Source organism: Apodemus sylvaticus, chromosome 1 (assembly GCF_947179515.1).
Source record: "Apodemus sylvaticus chromosome 1, mApoSyl1.1, whole genome shotgun sequence".
NCBI lineage: Eukaryota > Metazoa > Chordata > Mammalia > Rodentia > Muridae > Apodemus > Apodemus sylvaticus.
Window position 1 is genome coordinate 86,967,490 of NC_067472.1, and position 27,123 is coordinate 86,994,612.

Sequence of the window (27,123 nt, forward strand, 5' to 3'; positions counted from 1 at the left end):
AAATGACAGCTTTTAGATTTACAGACAGATTTCTTAATAAAGAGCTATAGAATTGTAAAAACAATGACGTCATTTAGCATTACAACTGAGGCATGATCGTTCTTATTTTACAAGTAGGAGAAATGAGGCACAAACATGGCATCACCCACCCAAAGTCCCACAGTGGACTGATGACACTGACTAGAAATCTGCAGCACTGAATGATAATTCACATGTTGTTCCTGTGCATATATGTATGTGTATGTGCTCTTGTGTGCATGCATGTGCACACCTATGTAAATGCAAATTTGTGCAAACATGTATGTATAGTCTGTGCATGCCTATATGTGAGCATGAGTGTGCATGTATGGATATGTGTGTGCATATGTCTGTGTGTGCTCCTGTGCATTCATGTGTGTGTATATGTGTGTGTGTGTGTGTGTGTGTGTGTGTATGCCTGCCTGTGGTGGGGCCTTTCACAACCTGATACTATTGGGTCACATCTCCAGCCCAAGAACATTTCTGAAACCATAGAGAAATCATATCTGCAGGGTTTGTCATACCATGAAAAGAAATTTCCTGGCTCCCATGCCTTGCCCCAGGCTGCTGCCCTTTCCTTCTAGAAGGAAGAGCTGCTCTACAGGGGGTTAGTATTGTAGTTTCTGAAAGGACAGTGCTCACTGGACGCCACACAGTCTGGTTTATCAGTGAGAGCAAATCTTGGCTTCAAGAAGGTGTATTTCCAAGAAATGTGTTTAATTGTGAGGACACAATAGCCCTGTTTCCTTTCTTGCTGTGGCTTCTAGGAAGCTCAGAGCTAGGTTTCTATTTACTGTGGGAACACAGAGAAATCGTGACTGACATTGCATAGTGTAGGATGGGAAGGCTTTGTTTCTTTTGGACTGGACGATATATGACAGGTTGTACTTCTTCCTCTCATCTCTAAGGAACCTCCATGCCAAAGAGGAGAGCTTACTCCTTCTGTTACACAGCGGCTAACCTCTGGGGATCTGGAGTGGAGCATCTGAATGCAGTTCACCGCTGCCCCCTAGAACTTGACAGAAAGCACATTTTAAGTGTCCTCACCACACAAAAAATGGCAGCTACAGATGACAATGCTAGCTCTGTTGATTATGGTAAACATCTCACAGCGCTTTTTTTTTTGTTTGTTTGTTTTTTCCTGACAGGATCTCTCTACCTAGTCTTTGCTGTCCTGGAACTCTCTATGAACAAACTAGGATAGCCTTGAACTTACAGAGATCCACCTGCCTCTGCCTCCCAAGTGCTGGGATGGAAGGCTTGCACCTCTAACCCAGCACACAACATGTCTTTATATTAATAAAAGCATCAGGTGTGCACTTTGAATATATACCAATACATGCAATATTTTCCTCAGTTAGATATTTTAAATATATCTTCATCTACAGGTCTTTTAGTATTTCGCTAAATAAATTCAGTGACTTTTATTTCCACTACTCTATTTTTTTTCTTAAGTCAATTGCCACCTGTGCCTAAAGTTACTGTGTATTTTCTGTTACTACTACAAGTCACTAGAGTACAGGATGAGCACTTAGAAACAAGACATAAAGCACTCCCTTTGACAGACTGTACCCCACACCTCTGCTTCTAAATATAAAGTGGTAAAGTCATTTAAAGTTTATTTGTTCGCATATAAAAATGCATATACCTTATGAGAAAGTTACCTGGTGTTTGTGTGTATGTGTGTCACATACACAATAGATTTTCATCTTATGGGAACAATTTCTATGATTTTTGGGTTTTGTTTTTTTATTTTTTTTTTTTTGCCCCCTCTTAAATTTTCAAATAAAACGCAGCCACAGCAGCCTCCAAGGCAAGGCCAGTGTCTAGGAACAAACATCTGTGCTAATGCACCTCAGACTGTCCTTTCCCTCTTCTTAGACTGGCCTTTCTCAACCTGTGGGTCTCAACCCCTTTAAGGATTGTATATCAGATATCCTGCATATGAGATATTTACATTATGATTCATAACAGTAGCAAAACTATGGTTATGAAGTAGCAATGAAATAATTTTATGGCCAGGTAGTGGTGGCACACATCTTTAATTCCAGTACTTGGGAGGCAGAGGCAGGCAGATTTCTGAGTTCGAGGCCCACCTGGTCTACAGAATGAGTTCCAGGAAAGCCAGAGCTATACAGAGAAACTATGTCTCCAAAAACTACTAATAATAATAAATAATAATTAATAATATAATAATAATAATGTTATGGTTGGGAGCCCACAGTTCCAACATGAGGAACTATGCTAAAGGGCCGTAGCATTAGGAACAGAACCACTACTTTATATAAAACTTCTCAGGGACTGGGGAGATAGCATGGTTGGAAAAGTACTTGCTACACAGCATGAAAATCTGAGTTTGGTCCCCGAGAACCCACGTTTAAAAAGCCATGGCTATAACTCACAGCAATGAGAGACAGAAACAGAGACAGAGACAGAGACAGGCAGATGCCTGAGGTTCCTTGAGGCTCCCTGGCTAGATAGTCCAGCCCGCTGGACCAGTTTTGGCAAATAAAGAGACCCCTATCTCAAAACCAACCCCCCACACCCCACTTTTAAAGCTGAGCATGTTCAGAAGCAGCTGCCTATCATCCTCATTATTTTAAGCATGCTTAAAGGTGTCTGTATCTTTAATCTTAAACTTTTGAATTCATGTGCTAAGGATACCCTAAATAACCTCACCTTCAGCCCTTCCTAACAGAAGATGCTTAGGAACTTTCCTGTAACATTACCTCAGGGTAGAGAGGGTCTGTGATTGGACAGGGTAAAAGGGGGCTGAGCTAGGAGCTGCAGAGAAAGAGTGCATAGGCACACTCCGAGAGAGGTTGTGGCAGGAGTTGATGAACAATGGCTTGTGACATTTTTTTCTGTGTGTTTCATGAGGTTAGAAATATTGGGATAAGAGTTTTATCATTGTAAATTGGCATCTTGTAATTGTAAGTTTAATAATCATAAATCTAATTGGCTAACTAATTAAGCATTAAGAGTCATGTTCTACCAGGTAATTTGGGTATTGATAGCTGGCAGCCTGTGGGGTGTGTGAGATTTGTGTGGAAGCAAGAGGATCTCGAGGGACCCTGTCAGAACAATGGTGTTGTCACTGCCAGTGCCAATACCAGGGCGGGACCACAGCCTGCCGGGACAGAGCTGGCGAGAGTCCACGGTGGTCCAGTGCTGCTGTGGAGAGTTGGCAGGGTGATCTTTTTTTTAATATTTCCCCACAACAGGAATGCACTTGCCCCTAAGGTGCTTTTGCATAGGCAGATGAATAGGCTTTCTAAATAAAAGCCCCATGCTTCAGTTATTCAAAGACAATGCTACTCTGGAAGTGACTCCCATGTCCTCCGTATCTACTACAGGGAATAAATCTTTCTCTACCCTTTGATTTCTTGGCTGTGCGAATTTTGACCTTGTGCTCATCATAATATGAGTCCATTGAGTTTGGTGAGGGGTACTCACATACAAAGAACACATGAAACCAAACACTGAAGAAACATAACTGAAAATATGCTATTATTTAGGATGAGGTTTTTGACTGAGTCTCAAGGTATCTTTGGCCTGCTTTGGCTGAAATTCTGAAGATGCACATTTAAAAATAATCTGTGTACCTGTCCTGCTGGCAAATGAGTGGAAAACTTCAGGCTGTTTCTGTTGGAGGAGAGAATGTTGTTTGGGACAGTAGCCTCTGACTCTGTAACCTGAGACCCAACTGCAGGTGACTAGAACAGCTGACATTCCTCCCTGAGACTTGCTGTCTGCAAGAGGCCTCTCCAAGAACACACAGTGTGAATACCAGAACATGGCATGCTCAGATGAGAATACCTTAGAGTAATATTTGCTAGGGAGATCTCTACACAGATGGGAACTTTTAAATGAAGCTCAAAACCTTTGTCACCCACCATGACTCTACTTTTTGTTTGTTTGTTTGTTTGTTTGTTCATTTTGCAAATCCAAAGGAGAACTTACTTGTGCTTAACAAAAGATGCTACACAGGAGGTCTTTGAGGCATGACAACTGTGTCACTTTGGCTAGTGAAACCTTGTTTCCTGATCCTCCATAAAATAATTTTCTTGGTGATAAGTGAAGGGAGCAAGAAGTTCTGGAGAACCGGGTGGTGGTAGCACACACCTGTAATCCCAGAACTCTGGGAGGCAGAGGCAGGCGGACTTCTGAGTTCGAAGCCAGCCTGCTCTACAGAGTGAGTTCCAGGACAGCCAGGGCTACACAAATCCAAAAAACAAAAAAAAAAAAAAAAAGAAAGAAAGAAAAAGAAGGAGGAGAAGGAGGAGGAGGAGGAGGAGGAGGAGGAGGAGGAGGAGGAGGAGGAGGAAGAAGAAGAAGAAGAAGAAGAAGAAGAAGAAGAAGAAGAAGAAGTAGTAGTAGTAGTAGTAGTAGTAGTAGTAGTAGTAGTAGTAGTAGTGTAGTAGTTCTGGGGAACTCAGGGAACCCCAGGCTGCCTGCTTCTCCTCTTCATTCAGCCCCAACCAAAATCCTCCATGGACACGAACCCAGACAGCAAGACTTCTGATAACAGGACACTAGATATGCCATATGTCACGTTTAAGACAATGTCTGAGAAGTTTGAGCTTGAAGATAAAACCCAGGGGAGCAGCTCATAGAGCTGGGTCAGGCTCAGTGGTAGAGGGCCCGCCTGCCTAGGGTGTGTGACTGCGTGCCAGCTGCAGCCCCACAGAAGAGAACAGAGAGGGGAGCTTGTCTGCGCATCAATCCCTAGGGAAGCAGTAGAACATGAGAAAATGAAGACTGGTGGGGGATTCAAGCTCACAGCTGTCTACACATGTTGAGAGTACACATGCACATGTGTGTTCATGCATGTGAGGGCAAGAGGTCGATACTAGGTTTCTTCCTCAATCACTTTTCACCTTAAGGTTTCTCACTGAACCTCCAACTCACTGATAGTAAGGAACAAAATGCCAGCAAGCTGCAGTGCTTCTCCTATCTCAGCCTCTGCAGAGCTGGGCTTACATGTATGTGCCATCTGCAGAGCTGGGCTTACATGTATGTGCCATCTCCCCAAACTTCTATGGGGAGCAAATCCAGATCCCCTTGCCTGTTTGGCAAGTCCTTTACCAACAGAGTCATCTCACAGACCCCATGGGAAAGTCCTTAGATCTTTCTGGAATCTATGCCTTGTACTGTGAAGTGAAACCCAAGAACTTCATGCCTCAAATACATTTGTGTAGACCACTGATCTCTGTGATGCTTTGGGCAACACAGTGAAGAAGGTAATGGCAGCCCCACCTGGAATGCAGAGTTTAAGGTCTGTCAGTCAAAGGAAACCAACAAGTCACTCAAAAGCGCACGGCTATCTGGACAATATCACGGTGACAGTGTGCAACACTGATGGGCACTATGTACCAGCACCCTTTAACAGCTGTATGTGACTGGTCCCATTATGAATGGGGAAACTGAGGCCCAGGGAGGTCAACTAGGTCACAGCTTCACAGATGGCGGTGGAGGCTAGAGTCCTGGGCAGCTCTGCCGTTACTATGTTTGTGCCTTCCAGCTGGCCATGGACTTTGTTGTAGCTTACTTTTTCTCAGGAGCCACTTCAGGGTCTCAGCATATGGCACAGTTGAGAATTGCAGCATATTAGGATATTTACTGAAGACCCTGCCTTGCAATAGGTGAGCCTCCTGGAGCCCTTCTGTGCCAGGTGACAAGGGCACACAGCAGACGGCCAGGGCAGTGGAGTCTACTCTGCCCTTCCCCCCTGCCTCCCCCCGCCACCCACCCCCACCACCGCACTCAGTCCACTCTATTCTTCCTGCTCCACTGCAAGCCAAGCTCATCAATCAAAGAGCAGGGATCAACTCTGGAGAGTACGGAGCAGCAATAAATAGGTGCACTGTGCTTCCTGTGACCTTTAAACTGATTACAGTCCTGACTGTGTCCCAGTTCTGAACCTAACCAAAGTGGCAGTTGGGATAAAGAAAGGCCCAGGCTGAGGCAGCCCAACAGGAGACAGGGTAATTACTGCAGCTGTATCTCTCCTCCCTCTCTCCACTCTCCTCCCTCTCTCCCTTCCTTCTACCCTTCCTTCCCTCTTCTTTATTTCTTGTGCAAATGTGTGTGTGTGTTACATGTATTCCCATGAGTATGTACACATGTACACATGTTCTCTTGCATGTGGAGGCTAGAGGTACATGTTGGGTATCTTCCTCACCCACTTACTTACCATACTGAGACAGAGTCTCTCACGGACCCCACAGTTCACCGATTAGGCTGGATTGTCCCACCAGCAAGCTGCAGAGGCCTGCTGTCCCACCCGGCAGCACTGGGCTTACAGCCTCACACTGCTGCTCCTAGCTCTCTACCGTGGTGCTGGGATCCCACTCAGGTCCCCATGCATATGTGGCAGGCACTTCGCTGACTGGACCAACTCTCTAGCACCTCCCCCTAATTCTCTTTTACTTTTAAACGTTAACTTACCATATATCCACAGTAGGAAAAACAGAAAAACAAATGCCATAAAGGGAAGAACACCAGAAATCCCGCCATGATTGATATGCTGATACTCACTCTGCTATGTTCTTTTTCCAATACAAAAATATACACACAGATAAACAAGGGGATTTAGTAATACAAAATACAGGCTCACAGATGCCCCACCATCTGTCATTTGCAAGATGGGGAGGAGTGAGGGGGTATAGGCATGTGTGGTAACATGCCCACACATGTGGTGAGGTGAATCAGATGTTTGAGAGCTTGTGAGCTCATACCTGAGGCCTGAGGACCAGGAGCCTGTAGGCAAGAGGATACACGCGTTCTGTGCAAACAGACAGTTAATTCAACCATCCTCACCCGTCAAGAGGCCATCCATGTGTTCAGCCCACCAGTTCACACTCACATCTAACTTCTAGAAACACCCTCCCAGCTGACAGCATTCACCAGCTCTCTGAGCATCCCCAGCCCAGCCAGACTGACACACAAAGCTGCTCATGACAAAAAGGAAGATGGAAAGAATCTGCTGAAGTTAGACATATGCACGGAGCTGGGGAGAGTACGTTGCCATTAATGCAGTTCCCCAAACCAAAACTTGCTCTCGGAATCTCATAGCTAGGAAATAAAAGCCTTCAGATACAAGATGGTATAGACGTTGTCCTCAAGAGAGAGAAATGGCCATGTGAGTCACCAAGCAGAACACACAGGTACACACATGCGTGCACACACACACACACACACACATGAATTCTGCGGACCTCTTTGAGTGCAGGTGAAGGGTCAGGGTTTTCCTACACAGTGTGGGTTGTGGAGCCTGCCACTCACTTTTCTGCTCTTGTTTGGCCCAGAAGATCTTCACACGCTGGCGGATGTGCTTGTCCTCGCGCAGCTTCTTCTGCCACTGCCGCAGCTCCTGAATCTCAGGGTCACAGCGAACCTGGAAAAGCCACAGAGCTGAGCTGGCCCCCTTTCTCCCCACTCCCATGTGCCCCTTGACAAGCCTGCACGGGAGCCTTCTCAACCAATGATGCAATGTACGTTTGCAAAGTTCTTTCTTGCAGCACTGGGCTCAAACTCAGGGCCTCGCGCACGCTCTACCACTGCGCTACACCCCAGCCCTGTTTTGATATATTTTTGAGTCTTAGAAAACACTGTTCTATCCTGAAATTACATGAATATATGCATGTAAGAATCTACAAAATATTAAAATTCAATTTACCTGATAACTTAAAAATAAAATTATTCTATTTTTTTCTAATAGATTTTAAAGTTTTGTATTTTACCTTTAGGTCTATGATTCACTTTTTCTTTGCTTAATTTAAAATGGCAATTATAAACTGTATGTACTCCCCTTGTACAGAAGATCAATTGAAGTGCTTGTCTTTTCATATAGGTGTTTGCTATGAGAACACAAAAATCTAGTTTTCAAAATTAAACATTTGTGTTTTTTTTTTAAAAAAAGAAAACACCGTTCTTAGTGAATTATCTACATTCCAAACTGATCATTTCATACTCAAGAATAAGTAAGAGTGTGAGAATTTGCCATACTAATGCTACAATGAGAACATTCTAGATTTATGCCATCCCATAAAAATATAACATCTCATTTTAAATTTTTTCCATCTCATTGAAAAAAAAGAAACAGATGGGGCTTTAGAGAATATATTTTATTTAGCCTAAATAGTTAGTATCATTAATATTAATTAACTATATCCACTCATTAATATCCAAAATCTTGTCATTTCAACATGTAATTAATATCAAAATTATTTATAATAGGCAACATGGCAGTACATATCTATAATCCCAGCACTTTGGGAGGCTGAGGCAGGGAAGATTGTGACTTCAAGACCAGAATGAGTTATACAGCAAGACTCTCTCCTAGCTCCATTTTATAGCACTGGACTGGGGATCTTCTTACTTCTCTCTCTCTCTCTCTCCCTCTCTCTCTATACACACACACACACACACACACACACACTCACACACATACACACACACACACAAAGTGCTCTATCTAGTATTGAGCTATAACTAGCAAAACCCTAGTTCCACCCTAGCACCTGATTAACTAGATGTGGTGGCAGATTCTTGTAATCCTGGCACTCAGGAGGTAAAGGCAGGGGAATCAGAAATTCAGTCATCTTCTAACTACACAGAGAATTTCAGTCCAGTGTGGGATCCAAGAGACCCTGTCACTCATTCTATTGAATAGGAATGATTAGACCCATTCTAAGGATGAGAGAACTAAGCTGAAGAGAGAACAGATAGTATTCCAGGGATGGGTGTCTCGCAGAAGTGTGCAGGCGTGATGCAGTGCTGCATGACCAAGCACACTCTTTTTTTTTTTTTTTTTTTTTTTTGAGACAGGGTTTCTCTGTGTAGCCCTGGCTGCCCTGGAACTCACTCTGTAGACGAGGCTAGCCTCGAACTCAGAAATCCGCCTGCCTCTGCCTCCCAGAGTGCTGGGATTACAGGCATGCACCACCATTGCCCAGCTCCAAGCACACTCCTTTTCACACATCTTTATTGTTTTATTATGTCATGTCGTCCTGGGTATCTCTGCCCCCCCCCCACACACACACACATACACCCTGGCACATCAAGTCTCTGCAGGGCTAGGTGCTTCTTCTCCCACTAAAGCCAGACAAGACAGTTGAGTTAGGGGAAAGGATTCCACAGACAGGCAACAGCTTTAGTGACATCCCTGGCTCTAAGTCGTTTGGGACCCACATGAAGACCAAGCTGCACATCTGCTACGTATGAGCTGGAAATCCTGGATCCAACCTGTGTGTGCTCTTTGGTTGGTGGTTCAGTCTCTGAGAGCACACAAGGGTCCAGGTTAGTTAGTCTCTGTTGGTCTTCCTGTGGAGTTCCTATCCCCTTTAGGGTCCTCAAGTCTCCAACTCTTCCATAAGAGTCCCTAAGTTCCATCCAATGTTTGACTGTGGGTCTCTGCATCTGTCTGAGTACTGCTGGGTGGAGCCTCTCAGAGGACAGCCATGCTAGGCTCCTGTCTACAAGCATAACTGAGAGTTAGGTACAGGGACAGACAGGTTGATCAACAACATCAAATTGAAGACCCTGAAATAAACCCACATACCTATGGACACTTGATTTCTGACAAAGAAGACAAAACCATACAATGGAAAAAGAAAGCATCTTCAACAAATAGTGCTGGTCTAACTAGATGTCTGCATGTAAAAGAATGCAAATAGATCCATATTTATAACCCTACACAAAACTCAAGTCCAAGTGGATCAAAGTACAACCAGCATACCAAGAAGATCAAAGCATCTCAACATACAACTGGATACACCAAATCAAATAAAATAGAAAGTGGGGAATAGCCTTGAATTCGTCAGTACAGAACACTAATGGCTCAGGTTCTAAGATAACATTTGATAAATGGGATCTCTTGAAACTGAAAAGCTCCTTTTGTAAGGCAAAGGACACCATCAATTGGACAAAACAGTAGCCTACGGATTGGGAAAGGATCTTCCCCAACCCTACATCTGACAGAGGGCTAATAACCAAAATGTATAAAGTACCCAAGAAGTTAGACACCAACAACCCAAGTAACCCAAATAAAAACCGGGGTACAGAGCTAAACAGAGAATTCTAAAAGAGAGGAATCTCAAGTGTCAAAGAAACACTAAGAAATGTTCAAAGTTCCTAGACACCAGGGAAATGCAAATCAAAAGGACTCTGAGATTCCATCTTACACCCACCAGAATAGCTAAGATCAAAAACTCAAGTGACAACATATGCCAGTCAGGATGTGGTAAAATGGGAATGCTCCTCTATTGCTGGTGGGAGTGCAACTTGTACAACAACCACTTTGGAAATCAATTTGGTGGTTTCTCTGAAAACTGGGAAGAGTTCTACCTCAAGACCCTGTACCACTCCTGGGCACATACCCAAAAGATGCCCCCACTATACCACAAGGGCACTTGTTCAACTGGGTTCATAGCAGCTTTGTTCATAATAGCCAGAAACTAGAAATAGTGTAGATGTCCCTCGACTGAAGAATGGATTAAGAAAAATGTGGTATATATACACTATTCAACTATTAAAAACCAAGTCAACTCTTAAGCACTCTTACGGCCCTTCTCTATCCCCAATACCTTTCCATTACCCTGGTGCTAGAGAGACTGCTTGGCAATAAACTGACTCCAAGCCTAAGTGGTTAACTATGATATCAAGTTTATTTTGAAAGCGAAGTTAAAGTTGCTGAAGACCTATAGGTGAGGAACCACCACAATGGCTGAGGAGGTTGCTATGGTAACATATACACAGTGCTTAGGATTAATTATTAAAGATGACCACTTTGTGGGGTCCCTTTCATGATCAGCTCCACTCATTAAAATGAAGCCTTAGCTTTATACTCTGCGGAAGAGTTGCTTGTGTTGGGATTAGTATGTGGATCTGGGGGAGGCACACACTAGATGCCAAGGTCAGTAGTCTCCCAGATAGTGGCTACTACACTTATCTTTCTAGGGCTCCCAGATGCCCAAGATGCAATCTGCTTGTTTTTCTCATCTTTTAGAACCCATAACCTTGACTTGCTGGTCCACTGGACAGGAACAGATGAGATGAAGCAGGATCAGGGCAATTAGAAGCTGTAGGGGAACCTCAGGTACATAAAGGAAACCGTGAAGGAAGCTCAGAAGAGGTCCAAAGGGAGCTGCTCCCTAACCCTAGAGACAGAGCCACCCTGTGGAGGCCGTCTAGGTAGGGGGCCATCTGCTTTATCAAACTACAATTGGATCTTGAGTCTTCCCACGGAACTTCCTGCTGGGGACATAGGAATTGTCCTGAAGAGTACCCACGCCTCTGCCTCCCCCCAGGGCACAAACAGTTCCTGGAAAGGACTGGGCTGAGTCAGAGTTGGCCTTCAGATCCCTCCCTGCTTAGAGCCACTCTTCCCCATTTTCTGCCTCCTCTCTCAGCGCAAGACCCACCTGTTCTCTCTGGGAAGTGTGTCGCCATTGTCTCTCTTGGGAACATCTGTGAGTTACCAGTAGTCCTGATGGTTGATGGTTGCCTTTTTATTAATTGTGGTAAAACACACACAACATAAACACTACATTTTAACCATTTAAAGTACACGTCTGTGGTGCTAAGTACATTCAGAACATTGTGCATCCACATACTCATCCACTTCAAGAACATTCTTATCAGCTCAAAAGGAAATTCTGTATCCATTAATCAGGATCTCCCGATTCTCTCTTCTCCCCACCCCAGCTAATCTGCTTTAGACTCTAGAGTCTGTGAATTTCCTTATTTGGAATATTTCACATAAATGCAACCATTTGCCCATGGGCTCTTAGTGTCTGGATTCTTTCACTCATACAGGGTTTTATGATTTACCCCAATTCCTTGCTAAGCATCCCACTGTATAGCTATACTATAATATGATCACCCATTTGTTTCTTCATGGACACTGCAGTTATTGCCATCTTTACTACTGTGAATAGAGTTCAGTAATGACCTGCCACACCACGACAATACAGTGTGGTCTCCTCTGGGCCAGAAGCCTTTTTCCTTGACTTTTTTTTCCTTGACAATTTTGCCCTGGGCACCATTGACCTTGGCAGAATGCTGTTGCTGCAGCAGCAGCCTTGATGGTGAGGCTCTTGTTGCCAGGTGATCCTGGAGCACTAGAGAAGGCCTTTGTGAGCTGGGGAGGACTGGCACCCATTGAATTGGGCTAATCCCACTGACTATTGTCACAGTTAGGAAAGTGCTTCAGATAGCAGGAGTTGTGCCCATCAGCAAATACCAGAGTACAGCATGGTGTCAACACACAGCAGTTTCCCTTTCCCCCTCTTTCTCCCTCCTCCCCAAACCCCACCCTCACCCCAGCTTCCCACCACTTTGTTTCTGAAGTCACTGTGGAGAGCCAGCTTGTTTTTCCAGTGTGTACAGGAATATGTCTGATGTTATGGACTTGACTTTGGTTCACAAATAAAATAAAACGGAAGCTTCTTTGGTTCCAGTGTCCTTATTTTTTATTATTAATTAATTAATTTTGGATTTTCGAGACACAGGTTCTTAACAGCCCTGGCTATCCTGAAACTTTCTTTTGTAGACCAGGCTGGCCTCTAACTCATAGAAATCTCGGCCTCCTGAGTGCTGGGGCTGAAGGCATGTGCCACCACGCCTGGGCAGGCATCGATTTATCAGTTTTTATTTGTTGTGACTGATTGACAGTTGCTGGGTTTTTTTTTTTTTGTTTGTTTGTTTGTTTTTTGTTTTTTATTTTGCCTGATCAAACCCAGGGCTTTGCACATGCCAGGCTCAACTACTTGCTCAGCCACTGAGCACGCTTGCCAAGTCCGGCAGCCTTTTTTTTTTTTTTTTTTTTTTTTTAATGCACTATCTAATTCTTCCAATTATGTAAGATTCTGATGAAAGGCAATTTAGAAAACCATATTAGTTTAGCAAGCCAGCTCTGGGCTGTGGAGATAGCTCTGTGGGTAAAGCACCTGCCATGCAAACATGAGGACGTGAGTTTAGATCTTTAGAACCCAGGTGAGACTCGACATGGAACACCCACCTATAACCCCAACACAAGATGGAAGGCAGCCCCAGCAGGGTCTCTAGAAGTTGGCACACCAGACCCTTGTGCACACAGCCGCAAATGACAAAGATTTCTGTTTCAAAGAGAGAGGAAAGCAAGGAGTAGCACAGGAGTTTGTCATCTGACCACCACGTGAACACTGTGATAAGTGCATTCTCTTCCTCCACCACAGGGACAGACACACACACACACACACACACGCACATACACACATGTCATATATTTGTAAACGAGGGGAAGGGGAGGGAAGGGGCTGAATCTCGGCTCTGCACCACCTTCAGTAAGTTGCTTATGCCCTCAGAGCCTCAATTTCCTAATCTGTAAAATAGAGGTGGCACAAAACCAATTCCTAAAATGCTAATAAAAACCTATCTACATAAGTTATCTTTGTGTTACTTGTTCTTAAAGTTAGCTAGTAAAGGAAAGAGTGGATTCGTCTGCTATGGCGAACCCTCCAATTGCCTTGGCTCAAAACCAAGAGGCAGAGGAGCCAGTGACTCACAAGTGTGGTCTCCTCCCAGGGGGTTAGCAAGGGCCGAGCACATACGTGAGTCTGTAATTTCACAACTCTGGGCTCTGGCCAGCTGGTGCAGAGGTTCTGGGTTGTGTGGGGTGGGAGAGGAAAGCAGTGGCTGCTGGGACTTCAGTCACCTTCACAGTCTCTGCTGCCCAAGTGCTCTTAGCTCACTTGTTTGCCTTGCTCCTTGGCAACACAGACAATCACATAGCAACAGCTGCCCTGGCTTATTCCCTAGAGCTTTCCTAATTGCCTTGAAGGAAAGTGCTTAATCCATTACAGTTACTGGAAGGATGCAGGAGAAGTAAGAGAATGGACCGGTCCTTCAGTGACACAAGTGCCAACCCTGGATTTGGCATGTGACATCTCCCAGAATGTTTTTCTGCCATGTTTGCCATGGCCCGATATCTAATGATTATTTGAGTGGACTTTACATTTAAGAAAGGCCAGTTTACACATGTAGGAGAGAGGGGTGGGCACAGAGATGTTTGCTAAACTCCTTCCCCCTATCTAATGTAAGTCCCAGAGCTCCTAACCACCAAGTTCCATTTCCTCTTTGTAGGAAGCTTGGAGAAGTCTTTTCAGATCTCTGGCAAAACCAAATCAGAGCAGAGCAAAGCTGCCTTCTTGATGTAGAAGTCACTACCATTAGTGGTCACTGACATTCACCTGCACCACAGAATGTCTCAGAGCTACTTAAACTAAGAGTCCTGTTCTGGGGCAGCATTGTCAACAGTGGGTGCTGGCACGTCTGTGAACAGCCAGCTTAGCCAGTGGATGTGAATGGCACTTTAAAAAGCTTATGAAGGAGCAGGGAGACATGGTGCACTGGGTAAGCAGCATGAATGCAAGGATGAGGACCTGCATTTGGATTCCCAGCCCCATGTAAAGTCAGGCATGGTGATGCATGGCCGTACCCAGCACTGAAGGCAGTGGTGCTGGAGAGACATGCCTCCCTGGAACCTTCTAGCCAGCCAGCTAGACAACTGGGGAACTTCAGGTTCAGTAGGAGGCTTTGTCTTAAAAATAAGATGGATGCTTGAGTCAAGGCCTGGTACTTTTCTATAAGATAGAGAAGATTCTAGCTGATTCTTGACATGTGTATATTGAATGTGCTTAATGAGTCAACAGTATTAGATATAATAATCTTTCATTTTAAAAATTGTATGTTGAAAAAATAAGGTATACAGCAATGGAGGAAAAGGCTCAATATTAACCTCTGGCCTCTACATGCACACACACACACACACACCTCACATACATGTACATGTGCAGCAAAATCTAGTGAATAGAAAATAGCACTTATTCCTCTATTGCTAACGGCATCTTTATCCCCATGTGTTTAACTTTAAAGTCTACTTTGGCGACCACTCATAATGGTCAGTTACCCCTTTTTAAAATTAATTTTATTTTTTTCCTTTTTGCTGAAGCAAAGCACTTTATTCACTGAGAATTCAGACTACGTGGGAGTCAAGTTGGAACGAGTCACTACGCTCAAGGCTCAGGCCTTCTGAAGACAGAACACTGTTACCCAAAAGCCTAAATAGACTGATGACTTTGGCCCCTGACCTGTATCTGTCCACTCTGCTGGATTTTGTCTCTTGGACTAGTTATCTATACACAACATACGATGGATGCCGCAGGTGACCATGCTACCACTACGTCACAACCTGGGGAAAATGTGAGATGAAAAAAACCCAAAACACAGCAAAGTGAAGCACCCGGCAGCCTGAAGATGCCACCCGGCTGCTCTCCTCCAGGGAAGGAGGTCCCTTTCGTGAGAGGTGGGAAGGAGGAGGGAGCACTTTGGGGATGCCAGTGACACCCAAGGGGCACGAGTTGGGAGGAGAAGAGGCTGGGGAAGCAAAGTGGAAGATGGCTCCCGGGAGTTGGTGCAACAAGACCAGAAGTGAGGGGAGCAGCCTGCGGAGGGTGGAGGATGCTTTGTCTGTGGGGTCACAGCCATACCCCAGGGCCTCCTGCATCTCTGTTCCTTGGCACTAACTGACCATAACTGATATGCCCCAGAGCCTTTTCATGCTTTGACACATGCCTCTTCCTTCCTGGTTTCTGGAGCACCCAGTTTCTGTTCTCCAGTTGTTCCTTTCCACTCCCCTACTTCACATTCTATTCTTTGTTTTACTGGTTGGCCGGGTTTTCATGGGGGTTTTTGTTGTTGTCATTGCTATTTTGTCACAGGGTCTCACTATGCAGCCCAGACTGGCTTCACACTATATCCTCCTCCGTCAGCCCGAGTCCTCCACACGTGGGATTACAGGTGTGCAACGCTATGTTGCTATATGCCTAGTATGGTGGTGGCACATGCCTGCAGTCCCAGCATTTAAGAAGCTAAGGCAGGAGAATCCTAATTGCGAAGAAGTGAGCCTGGGTTGCATAGTCCAATCTGAACAACAATAATACCCCTACACACCGAGACAGGGATTTAAATTACTATGTAGACCAGGCTAGCTTTGAACTCACGTAGACCCATCTGTCTCCTCTCCCAAGATCTAGGATTAAAAGTATGCACTACTGTGTCCAGCCTTGAAAATCTGTCTTACTGGGGATTGGAGAGATGGTTCAGTGGTTAAGAGCACTGACTACTCTTGCAGAGGTCCTGAGCTCAATTCCCAACAACCACATGGTAGGTCATGATCATCAATAATGGGATCTGATGCCCTCTTTTGGCCTGCAGGCTCTATATACAAATAGAGCACTCACTCATATTATAGAATAATTAAAAGTTGCTGCAATGTAATAAATTAATTAATAGTGAATCGTATCATAAAGTCTCCTCCCACATGACTCGGGACTTGGATGGCTTTAATTCTAGTTCCCTTGCTCTGCCTTTCCTAGCAGCACCTGACATTGTGGCGCGCTGCCCCTCCTCAGGCCCTATACCAGCTTACAGCTTGGTCTACATGGTTTCCCTGCACCTCCTTCCCTGTGGGTTCATTTCCCTCTATTAAACGCATCTCTTGGGCTTTCTTTCAGGAGGGGCGTTTGGGAAAGGAGTATTTATAGCTCCTGAGTGATGGGGGAGTGGGCACGTAATTCTAGGTTCCGCGCTGGTTTCCCCTTGATCAGCAGACACTACACTCCCTGTCTAGGGCATGTACTATGGCTGATGAGAAGTCTCTAATTGCTCTCCGGCTTTTTCTCTGTAGGGGATGTGCTCCAGGGCAGCTCTGAGGACTGTGTCCCACGGCTTTGCCGGGGAACATTTTGGATGGCCTTGCCTTTACCCAGCTCACTCGGGGCTCATCTTTCTGTGCCCTTTACAAATCTGTCGTGGTGACTGACACTGGGCCATCTCATCCTGTCTTTTCCCAGCTGTTCCTCCTCCCGGCCCTCAGCTTCTCTCCTTCTCTCCCCCCCTCTCTCCCCCCTCCCCCTCTCTCTCAGACCTGATTCTTACTAACTCTCCTCCAGCTGTGTCTATGTGCTGGTTAGCACATTTCAGAGATGCAATCCACGGATCAGCAACCTCCTTGCCCAGCCAAGCCTGTGAAGTCAGCCCACAACAGAGGGTGGGCCCAGGAAGCTGGGCTTCTACAGATGCCTTCTGCTGCCGGTTACAACACTGCGATTTGCGGGACACTGCCTGTTTGTTCTGGGGTTTGTGTCTGTGTGGGTTTTTCTTTTAAATATTTTTTTTTACGTGTGTGTACAGTGCTGGGGTTGGACCTGTGACCCATGCAGGCTGGTGAGCATCCCCCACGGTGCCATCCACGCCCATCCACACGAGTACTTCCCTCTACGATCAGCACACTTTAGTTCTTTTCCAAATCTGAACTTCCCCTGTCTTTCATACCGTTGTGTTCTTCCAGCATGATCTATATTTTGTTCTAGTGAATCTATATAATCATTGTAAACATACTTCCTTCACAAACTCAAATCACTATGCTTGAGGGCATATGTTCTATGTTCTAGTTGGTGCTGGTTCTTTGGAGGTTCATTTTTAAAATTAGGAGTTTATAACTTTTGATGGTCTTAGTTCCAGCTCCAAGCTTGTTCACTCCTGATGTCATGTCTATAACTAGCAAACTTTTTTTTATGGAAATAGATGAGATAGTAAATATTGTTGCCTCTGTGGGCCATGATGTCCTTTTCACACCAATTCCATGAAGCCGTACAGCATATAAGCGGCTGCAGATGATATGCTGGATAGGTGCAGCTGCGTGTCCCAGTGAGATTTTATTTGGCACAGAGAAAGAAAGAGAGAGAGAGAGATGCACACATACATATATGGAAAAAGAAAAAGAAAATAAAAGAACTTCGTAGCCAGATTGAATGGGACAGGCTTACAATCCCTACTACAGGAACTAAAGCAGGAGGGTCACAAGTTCAAGGCCAGTGTCGACAACTTAGTGAGCCTTTGACTCATGCTGGAGCTCTTGCTTGAGGGTGGAGGGCTTGTTTCACATGTATGTGGCCATAGGTCCAATCTCGAATGCTACAAAAAATTATTTAATAAAGAATAAAACTCAAGGAATGGACAGGGGCTGGATATTGTCCTTCGGTATGGTCTGCCAGTCTCTGCCTTGACCCCTGTGTGGGCATTAGAGCTCCAGCCCCAGTTGCTTCTGCTCCCCTTCCAGCTCTCTCAACACTATTCATCTGACACTGTGTCCTTGGTGAGTCATGTGGATTTCTATCTAAAAAAGCCCACTGTCACTCAAATTTTAAGCTCAACAAATGACACTGATGTCACTGGGGTTCTGTTGAAATAGACCCCCACCTGGGAGTTGTAATGCATGCCAGTGAGGTAGAACGAGACCTCCAGGACTCGAGAGGTTGCCATGAGCTGAAGCCTGGGCCGCACAGCCTCCCTGAAGGAGAACTAGGAATGAGCTTATCGTTACAAGCCCTGCCGAGGACATCTGGACCCCTTGGCTGTTTCAGTTCCTACACAAATACCATGCTGATTACTGCAAATCCTTCCAGTGTGAGTCAAGGGAGCACTCTGAGGCTGTTAGCCCGTGGTCAGGAAAGCAGGATCTGGGTCACTCACCAGCACCAGCTGCCTTTCCTGAGGTAGTCTTTGCAATGCCCAGATCTGAGAAGGCCTTCTCCCAGGAAGCCACACCTATTTTTGTACTGAAGTCCCTCCCTGGGGGCATGGGGGCAGGTCACAGCACATACAAGAAAGAAATGGAATTTCCCCCACATTTCAATGATGACAGTTCAGATGGAGTTCATCCAGTTTCTCTTGATAACTGAGTGTCCAGATGATTAGGAATGGATCTGATTGCAAAGGCATTTAAAGTATTTGATGAACCTTTCAGTGAATTACAGGGTAAATTATGCCACAGTGTGCTCTGCCAAGGACCCTGTCACACAGCACTTCCCTCTCAGCCCTTAGCTGACAGTTGTGGGGGGTTCTAACATGGGACCTGTGAGCTCTGTTTTAGGAGCTATATGCACACTATTGATTCTCAGAAGTCTATGAGGTGGTGGACAGTATTTCTACCCTTTTCAAAGAGGAAAGTGAGCCTCAGTTAAGCAAATAATACCCGGAAATCGGGATGTATTATAGCCCAGAATTTGAACCCAAGCAACTACAAAACCCTGCCCCAGTGTTGACATTCTATTCCTGACTGAAGCAGTAGCTTCAGAGTTGTCCTAATGTTAGGTCAGGTTTGAAAGCCAGTGATTCCTCTGTCAGGATTCTCAAAGAGTGTTCCCCAGGCTGCCAGCATCCCTAGGGCCTAAGAACCTGTTTGAAAAGCAAGTTCTCAGGACCCACCCAGCCCTCCTGATTCTAGGGGAGGGGCCCTGATGCAAATTAAAGATGGAGAACCAGGGCGGGTCGTGGTGATGTGGGTATATATAACACAAGCACCAGGGACGCTGAGGCAGAGGGGTGTGGGTTTGAGGACAGCCTGGGCTGTCTCTAAATAAGTAAATAAGTATCAAGAGCTGGCGATGCAGCTTGGGGGAGAGCACTTGCCCAGGATGCGTGAGGCTCTGGGGTTCATCCCTAGTATCTTAGTATGGCGCAGGAACCACCATACTGTGCCCCTGGTGAGTCATGTGGATTCTTGTCTAGAAAAACCCACTGTCACTCTAGGTTTAACTGATGAACAGCTGAGCTGGAGCTCAGTTGGTGGAATGCCTGATTAGCACAAATAAAGTGCTGCATTCCTGGGTTTGATCCCCAGCTCCATATAAGCCAGGAGTGCTGCCATATTGTAACCTAAACTCAGAAGGTAGAGACAGGAAGGTCAAGAAGTTCAAACCCATCCTTGGCTATGTAGCAAGTTCAGAGGCTGTCCTTGGGGCTCTGTTCAGAGGCTACAGGAAACCCCATCTCCCCCACCCCCCACCCACAAACATATGGGAGTCTATCCCCTGTCAGTGAATCTAGACCAACCTCATGGATTGCTCTGACCAACAGAAGGTAACAGAAGTACTGCTAAGCAAACTGCATAACCCAGGCCTGAAGAAAGCTTTAAGCTTCTGGATTTGCCTCCTCGTGTTATTTCTACATTTAAGGAGGCTACTCTGACCCCACCACACCACGTTGAAAAGCCACATGGAAAAGAAATTCCAACCCCAGTGCCACCAGCCAGACCTTTGAAAAAGAGCAGCTTGGCCCTCCCCTCTCTAGCTAATCACCTGCTAATCTGGGCACACAGGGAACCAGCAGAATAGCCACCAGCTCATACACAGAATCCTGAAAAATAGCACTATGGATTTATTCTTCCACATTACTGTTTTTTTTTGTTGTTGTTGTTGTTATAGTGCGATGTGTGCATACACATGCACTGCAGTGGAGTGCACAGTGGAGGTCAGAGGCAATTCTGTGCAGCTGATTCTCTCCTTGACCTTTCAGGAGGATGTTCTTACCCAATGAGTCATCTCCTAGGACAAGTCTACAGATTTAAACCACCAAGTATTCTCATGGGTTGCTATCCATCCAAAGAGACTCAACCACAGCAGTGAAATGGACCCGTGAACTTTTTACCTTTAAAGGAAAGTGCTCCAGAGAAGTGGAGAAGGGCAGCTATAGGATGCCAAGCAGGATGCCAGGTACCTCACCTTCTGGTCTCTTCTTGTCAAGCTTCCCAGTACAGACCTAGTACAAGCCCCCACTAGTTCATGCTCCGCTGTCACCATATAAGGGTATTCAACTTTTTGACATCAGAAAGTGACACTGAGGTTTATAAATGTGATGGAACTGCATTGACAGCTATCTGGATACATGTGGCCCTCAGACTGTAAGCTGGCATGCTTGAAAGCTGAAAGGTCTTCATTGTTAGCTTGTTGCTTGTTTTGAGACAGGTTCTTACTGTGTAGTAGTCCAGGTTAGATTCTATCTCTGATACTCCTGCCTCAGACTCCTGAGTGTTGAAATTAAGGCTTTGCACTGTCACAAACAGCTAAAAAGTAAAAATAGTTATGAGACATACTCTCATGTAGCCTAGGCTGGTCTTGAACTCACTATGTAGCCAAGAGTTACCATAAACTTCTGATCTTCCGGCCTCCACCTCCCAAATGCTAGGATTACAGATCCGTGCCGCCATCATGCCCTTGTTTTCTGTGGTTCTGTGGTGATATTGAAGCCAGGGCATCAAGCATAGTAAGCAAGCACTCTATCAACTGGGCCACACCTAGAGCCCTTGAAGAAATCCTTGATAACATTAAACAAGAGGCGTTTTCATGTTACACTCTGCCCTGGAGATGATCTGGCCAGTCCTGGTCTTATTTTTCTTGTTACTTCTCTACTTCAAACCTAGGAACCAGGATTCCGTATTATTGGTAGCCACAGTTTGTAGATGAGGAAAGTGAGGGTTGAGGAAGTTTAATGCCAATTCAAGACTACCAGCAAAGGAGGCAGAATGGCATTATATTTATGCCAACCCACTGCATTGATAGCAACGCCAACCCAACACATTGGCTGGTATGCAAATCCTGGGTCATCTGGGATTCATCTCATACTGGAGTATGTCCTACTAGGCAAACAAGACAGAAAGGAGTTGCTTACAGTCTGGCAAGATGAAAAGATCTGGAGTACTTATACCTGAAAACCCGTACTAGTAGTTTTTATTTAAATAACTGAAGGAAATGGGGAGGGAAGGGGGAAGGGGAACCTAGCCTGAGACCTGATCCCATAGCAGCCCAAGGCCCCTATTTATAGTACTGTGGCCTATTTCAGCCTGCTGAGTGGCCAGACATTGCCCCAAGAAGGAGGCCTGAATGGGGACCACAGCAACTGGGTGCCTTCTTTCTGGGGCACCAGAGTCCTGCTGGGCACAGGCAGAAGTTTCTATCCTGATCAAAAGAATGTTTTGAAAAATAACAGGGTTTCTCAAGCAGGAAAAAAAATCCAACAAACAACAAAAGAACAGAAAGCAAGTACTTAAGGAATGTCACCAAGAAACAAACAACCGGGAATATATTCTTATAGGAGTAAATGCATGAGCACAGCTTTCAACAAGCTACACCCTCACAGCTAGCAGGATGGGGTGGGGTGAGAGGAGGGTATGAAAGGTGGCGGGTGGTTGGTCCTACTTTTCTGGAATGGAAAGGGAAACCGAATAATTAAAATAGTGACGAGGTTGGCAAGCCAAGAGGCAAACCTCTTTACCCAAGCTGTTCCTTCTGTGGGAAGAAGCAGATTTTTTTTGTGCTCAGAATGATAATGCTGTCCTCTAATATTACCCAGTGTTTGGGAGGCATGGAAACGAGGTCTACAAGTTCAAGGCTAGCTTTGACAATATACTGAGCATTGTCTCAAAACATAAAACTGCATACCTTGGGGGAGGGGCTCCCTAAAGATCTGTGAGCAATCAGTAGTTGCTGGGGAAGAAGAGACGTTTTCTTCAGTAGTGTGGCCACTGGCAGGTAAGATGTCTATGCTCCTGTAAGCAGCCCTTATGAAAGTCACAGGATCACACGAGGGGGTGCGGAGGGGAAAGTCTAAGGGGCAGAGGTGAGAAGAGGAGAGGAATCGGGTGGTAGGGGACAAGATGGGTCATGAGTGGGAGCAAAATACTTTATAGACTTGTATTACAATGTCATGGAGCCATTTTATACATAACAATAATTATGTAGCAGAAAACTACAGAGGTTGCTTTGGACTCAGGAGGTCTGGAGTGATGCTTAAGGCCTCCTGCCTTTCATCCAGCCCCAGGTAAAGACACCACTGGCACAGACTACAAGCTGATACCAAGAACGAACCATCACCACATGGCTTCTCCTTTTCTCCCAGAGAAATAATAGTGGGTACTATGAGGTGGTTGCTGCTGCTGCCGTTGCAGCTGCTGCCATTGTTGTTATATGTTTTTCAAGACAGAGTTTTTCTGTGTAGCCCTGGCTGTCCTGGAACTCACTCTGTAGACCAGACTGACATCGAATTCAAGAGATCTGCTCGCCTCCTGAGTACTGGGATTAAAGGCATGTGTCACCACCGCCAAGCTTCAAGATTAGGTTATAAAAGATATTTCTGTGGGACTATAAGTGTCACACATACCTTTTGAGGCATAATATGGGAAAGGTCTATGTAGAAGTGTGTATCCTAGTGGGTGTGGGCTGGGGAGATGGCTCAGATAGTAAGAACCCCAGTTCCATCCCTAGAACCACACAGAAAGTGGGCACAGGGCAAGTACTTACGCCCCCAGTGCTGGAGAGGCAGAGACGAGAGGGGCTCTGGACTTGTAGGGCAGCCAGCCTAGACTAGGTGGTTAGGTCCAGGTCAGTGAGAAATCTCTGTTTTAAAATCCATGGTGGATAGTGCCTGGGAAATGGGCCTCTGCACGGATGTGTACCATGAGCATGGGCACAGTACATACACAAATCCTGGAGACCAGGGATTTGGGGGAGCCTCTGCATCTGGAGACTGCCACTCTCCTCAAGAAGTCAGTGAGATCATGAGACTCCTCTACCCAAGTCATAAAACCCCAAGTTCCATCAGCCTACTGACAGTTGGTCTGCTCTTTGAATAATTCTTCATCTCCTGCACCACTCATCCCAGCTCACTCCCATCACCTACACTGACCTTCAAACACATCTAGCATTTTCCACCTCTGTGCTTCAAGCTTGCTCTGGGTCTCTGCTCAAACTACAGCCTCTCAGAGTGGCCTTCTCAACCATGCTGTCACCTGCAGGAGTCACCTCCCTTGTGCTCTGGCCCTCTCACTTGCTGTCTTCTGGTACTTATTTGCAGCAGGGTAACTACTCAGCAGAGCTGTGATTCCCTCCTAGCTGCTAGGTTTGGCCTTGAGATGAGCCTAGGCCCTGAGACCCTTGGCACCTTAGGCATAATTATTAATGCTGCAATGAAACACCATGACCTGAGCAAGCTGGGGAGGAAAGGTTTTATTTGGCTTACACTTCCACACCATTGCTGATCATCGAAGGAAGTCAGGACAGGAAGTCAAGCAGCGCTGGGAGCCTGGAAGCAGGAACTGATGCAGAGGTCATGGAGGGCTGCTGCTCACCAGCTTGCTCAGTCAGCTTTCTTAACAGAACCCAGGGCCACCAGTCCAGGGATGTCCCCCACCCACAATGGGCTGCCCCCCCCATTAATCACTAATTAATAAAATGGCCTACAGCTGATCTTAGGGAGACATTTGTATCAATTGAGGTTCCTTCCTTTCAGATGATGCTAGCTTATATCAAGTTGACATAAAACTAGTCAGGACAGATGGTGTGTGTTTTGTTCATCCCCTAGGAGGCTTTGAAACTCTGATATGAAAAGCACATGCCCTTAGTAAACTGATCTCAGACGGCTCTAGAACAAAACTGAATAGAACATAATCTCTAGAGTTTATGTTGCAGTTTAAATTTATTGCAATCTGCCTGATTACCACACATGTGAGATGAAACTCACACTGTAGGCCAATGGGATGGGGGTGATTTATGAAGTGGCATTATTCTGACAATAGATGATAAACTTTTTTATGGGGAGGTCAGGATGCTAGAGATGAAACCCAGAGCATCTCACATATTAAATATGTACACTATTATTGAACTATACCCCAAGCATCCCTACTGTATTTCATATGTATATGTGTGTGTGTTCATGCACATATATGTGTACTTGTATTATAGAGTGGAGAGAACAACCTCCTGGTTTTCTTGTTTTGATTTTTGTTTTTTGTTTGTTTCCTTGCTTGCTTTTTGAGCCAGGGTCTCTCCCTGTCTTGAAATTCATTCAAGCAGGATACAGAGGGTGACCAGAGAGCCCATCTGTCTGTCTCCACTTCCTGAGTGCTAGGATTACAAGTAGGGTGATACCACGCCCAGCCCTTTTGCCATGAGTTTTATGGATTGTATTCAGAGCCTTATGCATGCACAATAATGACTTTACCAACTAAGCTATTGCCCCAGCACCCTTCTCCCCTTTCAAAGACAGTCTGTGTGTGTCTTAGGCTGTCCTGGAACTCCCCACATAGCTAAGGATCACCTTCAGAGTGCTAGGATTCATGGTATGGCCCCTACCCTCACTCTCCCAAGTGCTGGGATTACAAGTATACACCACACACACACACACACACACACACACACACACACACACACACGAGGTCCATTTCTTCATACTGTTACTATTTGTTTGTACTGATTGACAGCCTACTGCAAGAATTCAAGCAGGGATCTTGCCTTATTTCCCAAAGGACACACGGTGTTGAAAGCAGAGCTGCCTGCCTACTAAGGACAGTGATTAGTGACTGAACCACCTAACCACAGAATCTGCTTGTTAAACTCATCTGTTGTACCAGTTTCAATTAGCTGGAAATAGTAAATGTAGAGTAAATAACTTCAAAGCAATTATAAAATAAAAAACAACTGTCTTAAATAGGTATTCTAGGCATCACACTGCCAATTGGCCAGATAAGTGTGACTCACACAAAGCTGTTTCCTACCACCCAAGTCAGCTGCTATCTGCCCTCACCTGGGCCCCTGCATGAGAACGGAAGTGCTGTTTTTGTGACATGGGTCCACCTCACTGTATTACTGTCCCCAGAGGAAAGAAGAGGGAGAGAAGCTGAAAAGCAACACAAAAGGAGGAACTGCGCCAGGCCCTCCCTAAAGCAGCTGCAGCAGGAACAAGGGAAGGAAGCGCCAGAAAGCCCCAAAGCAGACCGGAAATACAGAGAAGCCAGGCAACCAAGAGGAGGCAGGAGGAGGGCTGCATGTGGCTCAGCAGGCAGAGTACTGCTCTAGTAGGCATAAAATCAGTGGTTCAATTCCCAGCCACCAGTATAAACTAAGTGTGCAATAAGGGGCAGAAGCAGATGATCAAGAGTTCCGGGCCAACCCGAGCTGTCAAGTAAAATCCTGATTCAATCAACAAAGGAAAGGTACCTCTGGGCTGAACAAAGACGCAGGCTACAAATGTCTAGCTTGGGCACATACATACTCAAGTAAAGAAGTACAACTTTTAAATATGTGTGTATGCGCACGCATGTGTGTGTGTGTGTGTGTGTGTGTGTGTGTTGGGGAGTGTGTGTTTGCTTGTTGGGGAAGGGTGATATGCACATGCCATAGCCCACAGGCGGAGGTCAGAGGACAACTTTGGGAACTGGTTCTCCTTCCACTGTAGAATCCAAGCTTGCAGCACAAGTGCTTTCAACCACTATAGTCTCTTACTGACCCAGGGAAGGAAATGAATCTTTTACTTATAAACAGCAGAATTACATATATGAAAGTTCACATAAGCAAAGACAGAAAAGATAGACCTTGAAGGGTATTGATTGCCCAGGAATGGTGATGTTCACGTTGTGTGTGTGCATGCACATATGTAGGTGTGAAGACCAGAAGTCCACATCAGATATCCTCCATCAATGTGCACCCACCTCACTGAACCTGGAACTCATCAGTTTGGTCAGGCTGGCCAGAGAGCTCCAGGGATCTTTCTGCTCCACACCCCTAGCTGGGGGATTGTGTGTATGTATGCATTACTGTTCAGTGCCCACCTTCGTACTTGGGTGCCAGGGATCTGAACTTAGGCCCCGTGCTTGCCTGGCAGGCACTCACCTACCGAGCCCTTTGCTTGCTCATCCAGACTCAAGGAGGGGCCATAGTGAGTCTCCAGAGCCTCCCCGCCTCCCGCCAGCAGGGCGTGTTCCAAGTCAGAGGAAGCAGCTCCACACCCATGGCCATTAACACCTATTCTTGATATTCTTGCTCTTGTCACAGCATTTTCTGGGTCCTCATGGCATGGAGAGCTTTCTATACCCCTGCCCCCAGCTCCACTCTTGAAAAGCCCCTCAGTGCAGGTTTGTCACATGGAACAATGAATAAAAGAAGCCACAAGCCAATGAGGGTGTAGGCCTCCATCTGAGTGGGCTGCAGAGAGGCCACCCAGAAGTTCCAGAATTTTCTTTCACTTGTTTTATGAGACTTATATAGATAGGCTTAACTCAGAAATACTATAAAATGCTCAACACAAATTTCAGTCACACATAATGACATGGTTGCAATCCTAGCACTCCAGGCCAACCAGGAAGATACAACATCTTTGGGTTACAAAGTGAGATTCTGTCTTAAAAAACAAAAACAAAGGACTGGTGAGAAGGCTCAGCAGGTAAGC

At 45.6% G+C, this 27,123-nt stretch overlaps 1 protein-coding gene across 2 annotated transcripts in view; it reads right to left on the reverse strand.

Moving 5' to 3' along the window:
• The window catches only part of Iqck (IQ motif containing K), a 129,671-nt gene that overhangs the window by 21,218 nt on the left and 81,330 nt on the right, over nucleotides 1-27,123 (reverse strand). For both annotated transcript variants that reach the window (XM_052200467.1, XM_052200458.1), the window contains one exon: nucleotides 7,306-7,417. In XM_052200467.1, the coding sequence (XP_052056427.1) occupies nucleotides 7,336-7,417 (82 nt within the window). In that variant the 3' untranslated portion in view covers nucleotides 7,306-7,335. The remainder of the gene's footprint in view (nucleotides 1-7,305; nucleotides 7,418-27,123) is intronic.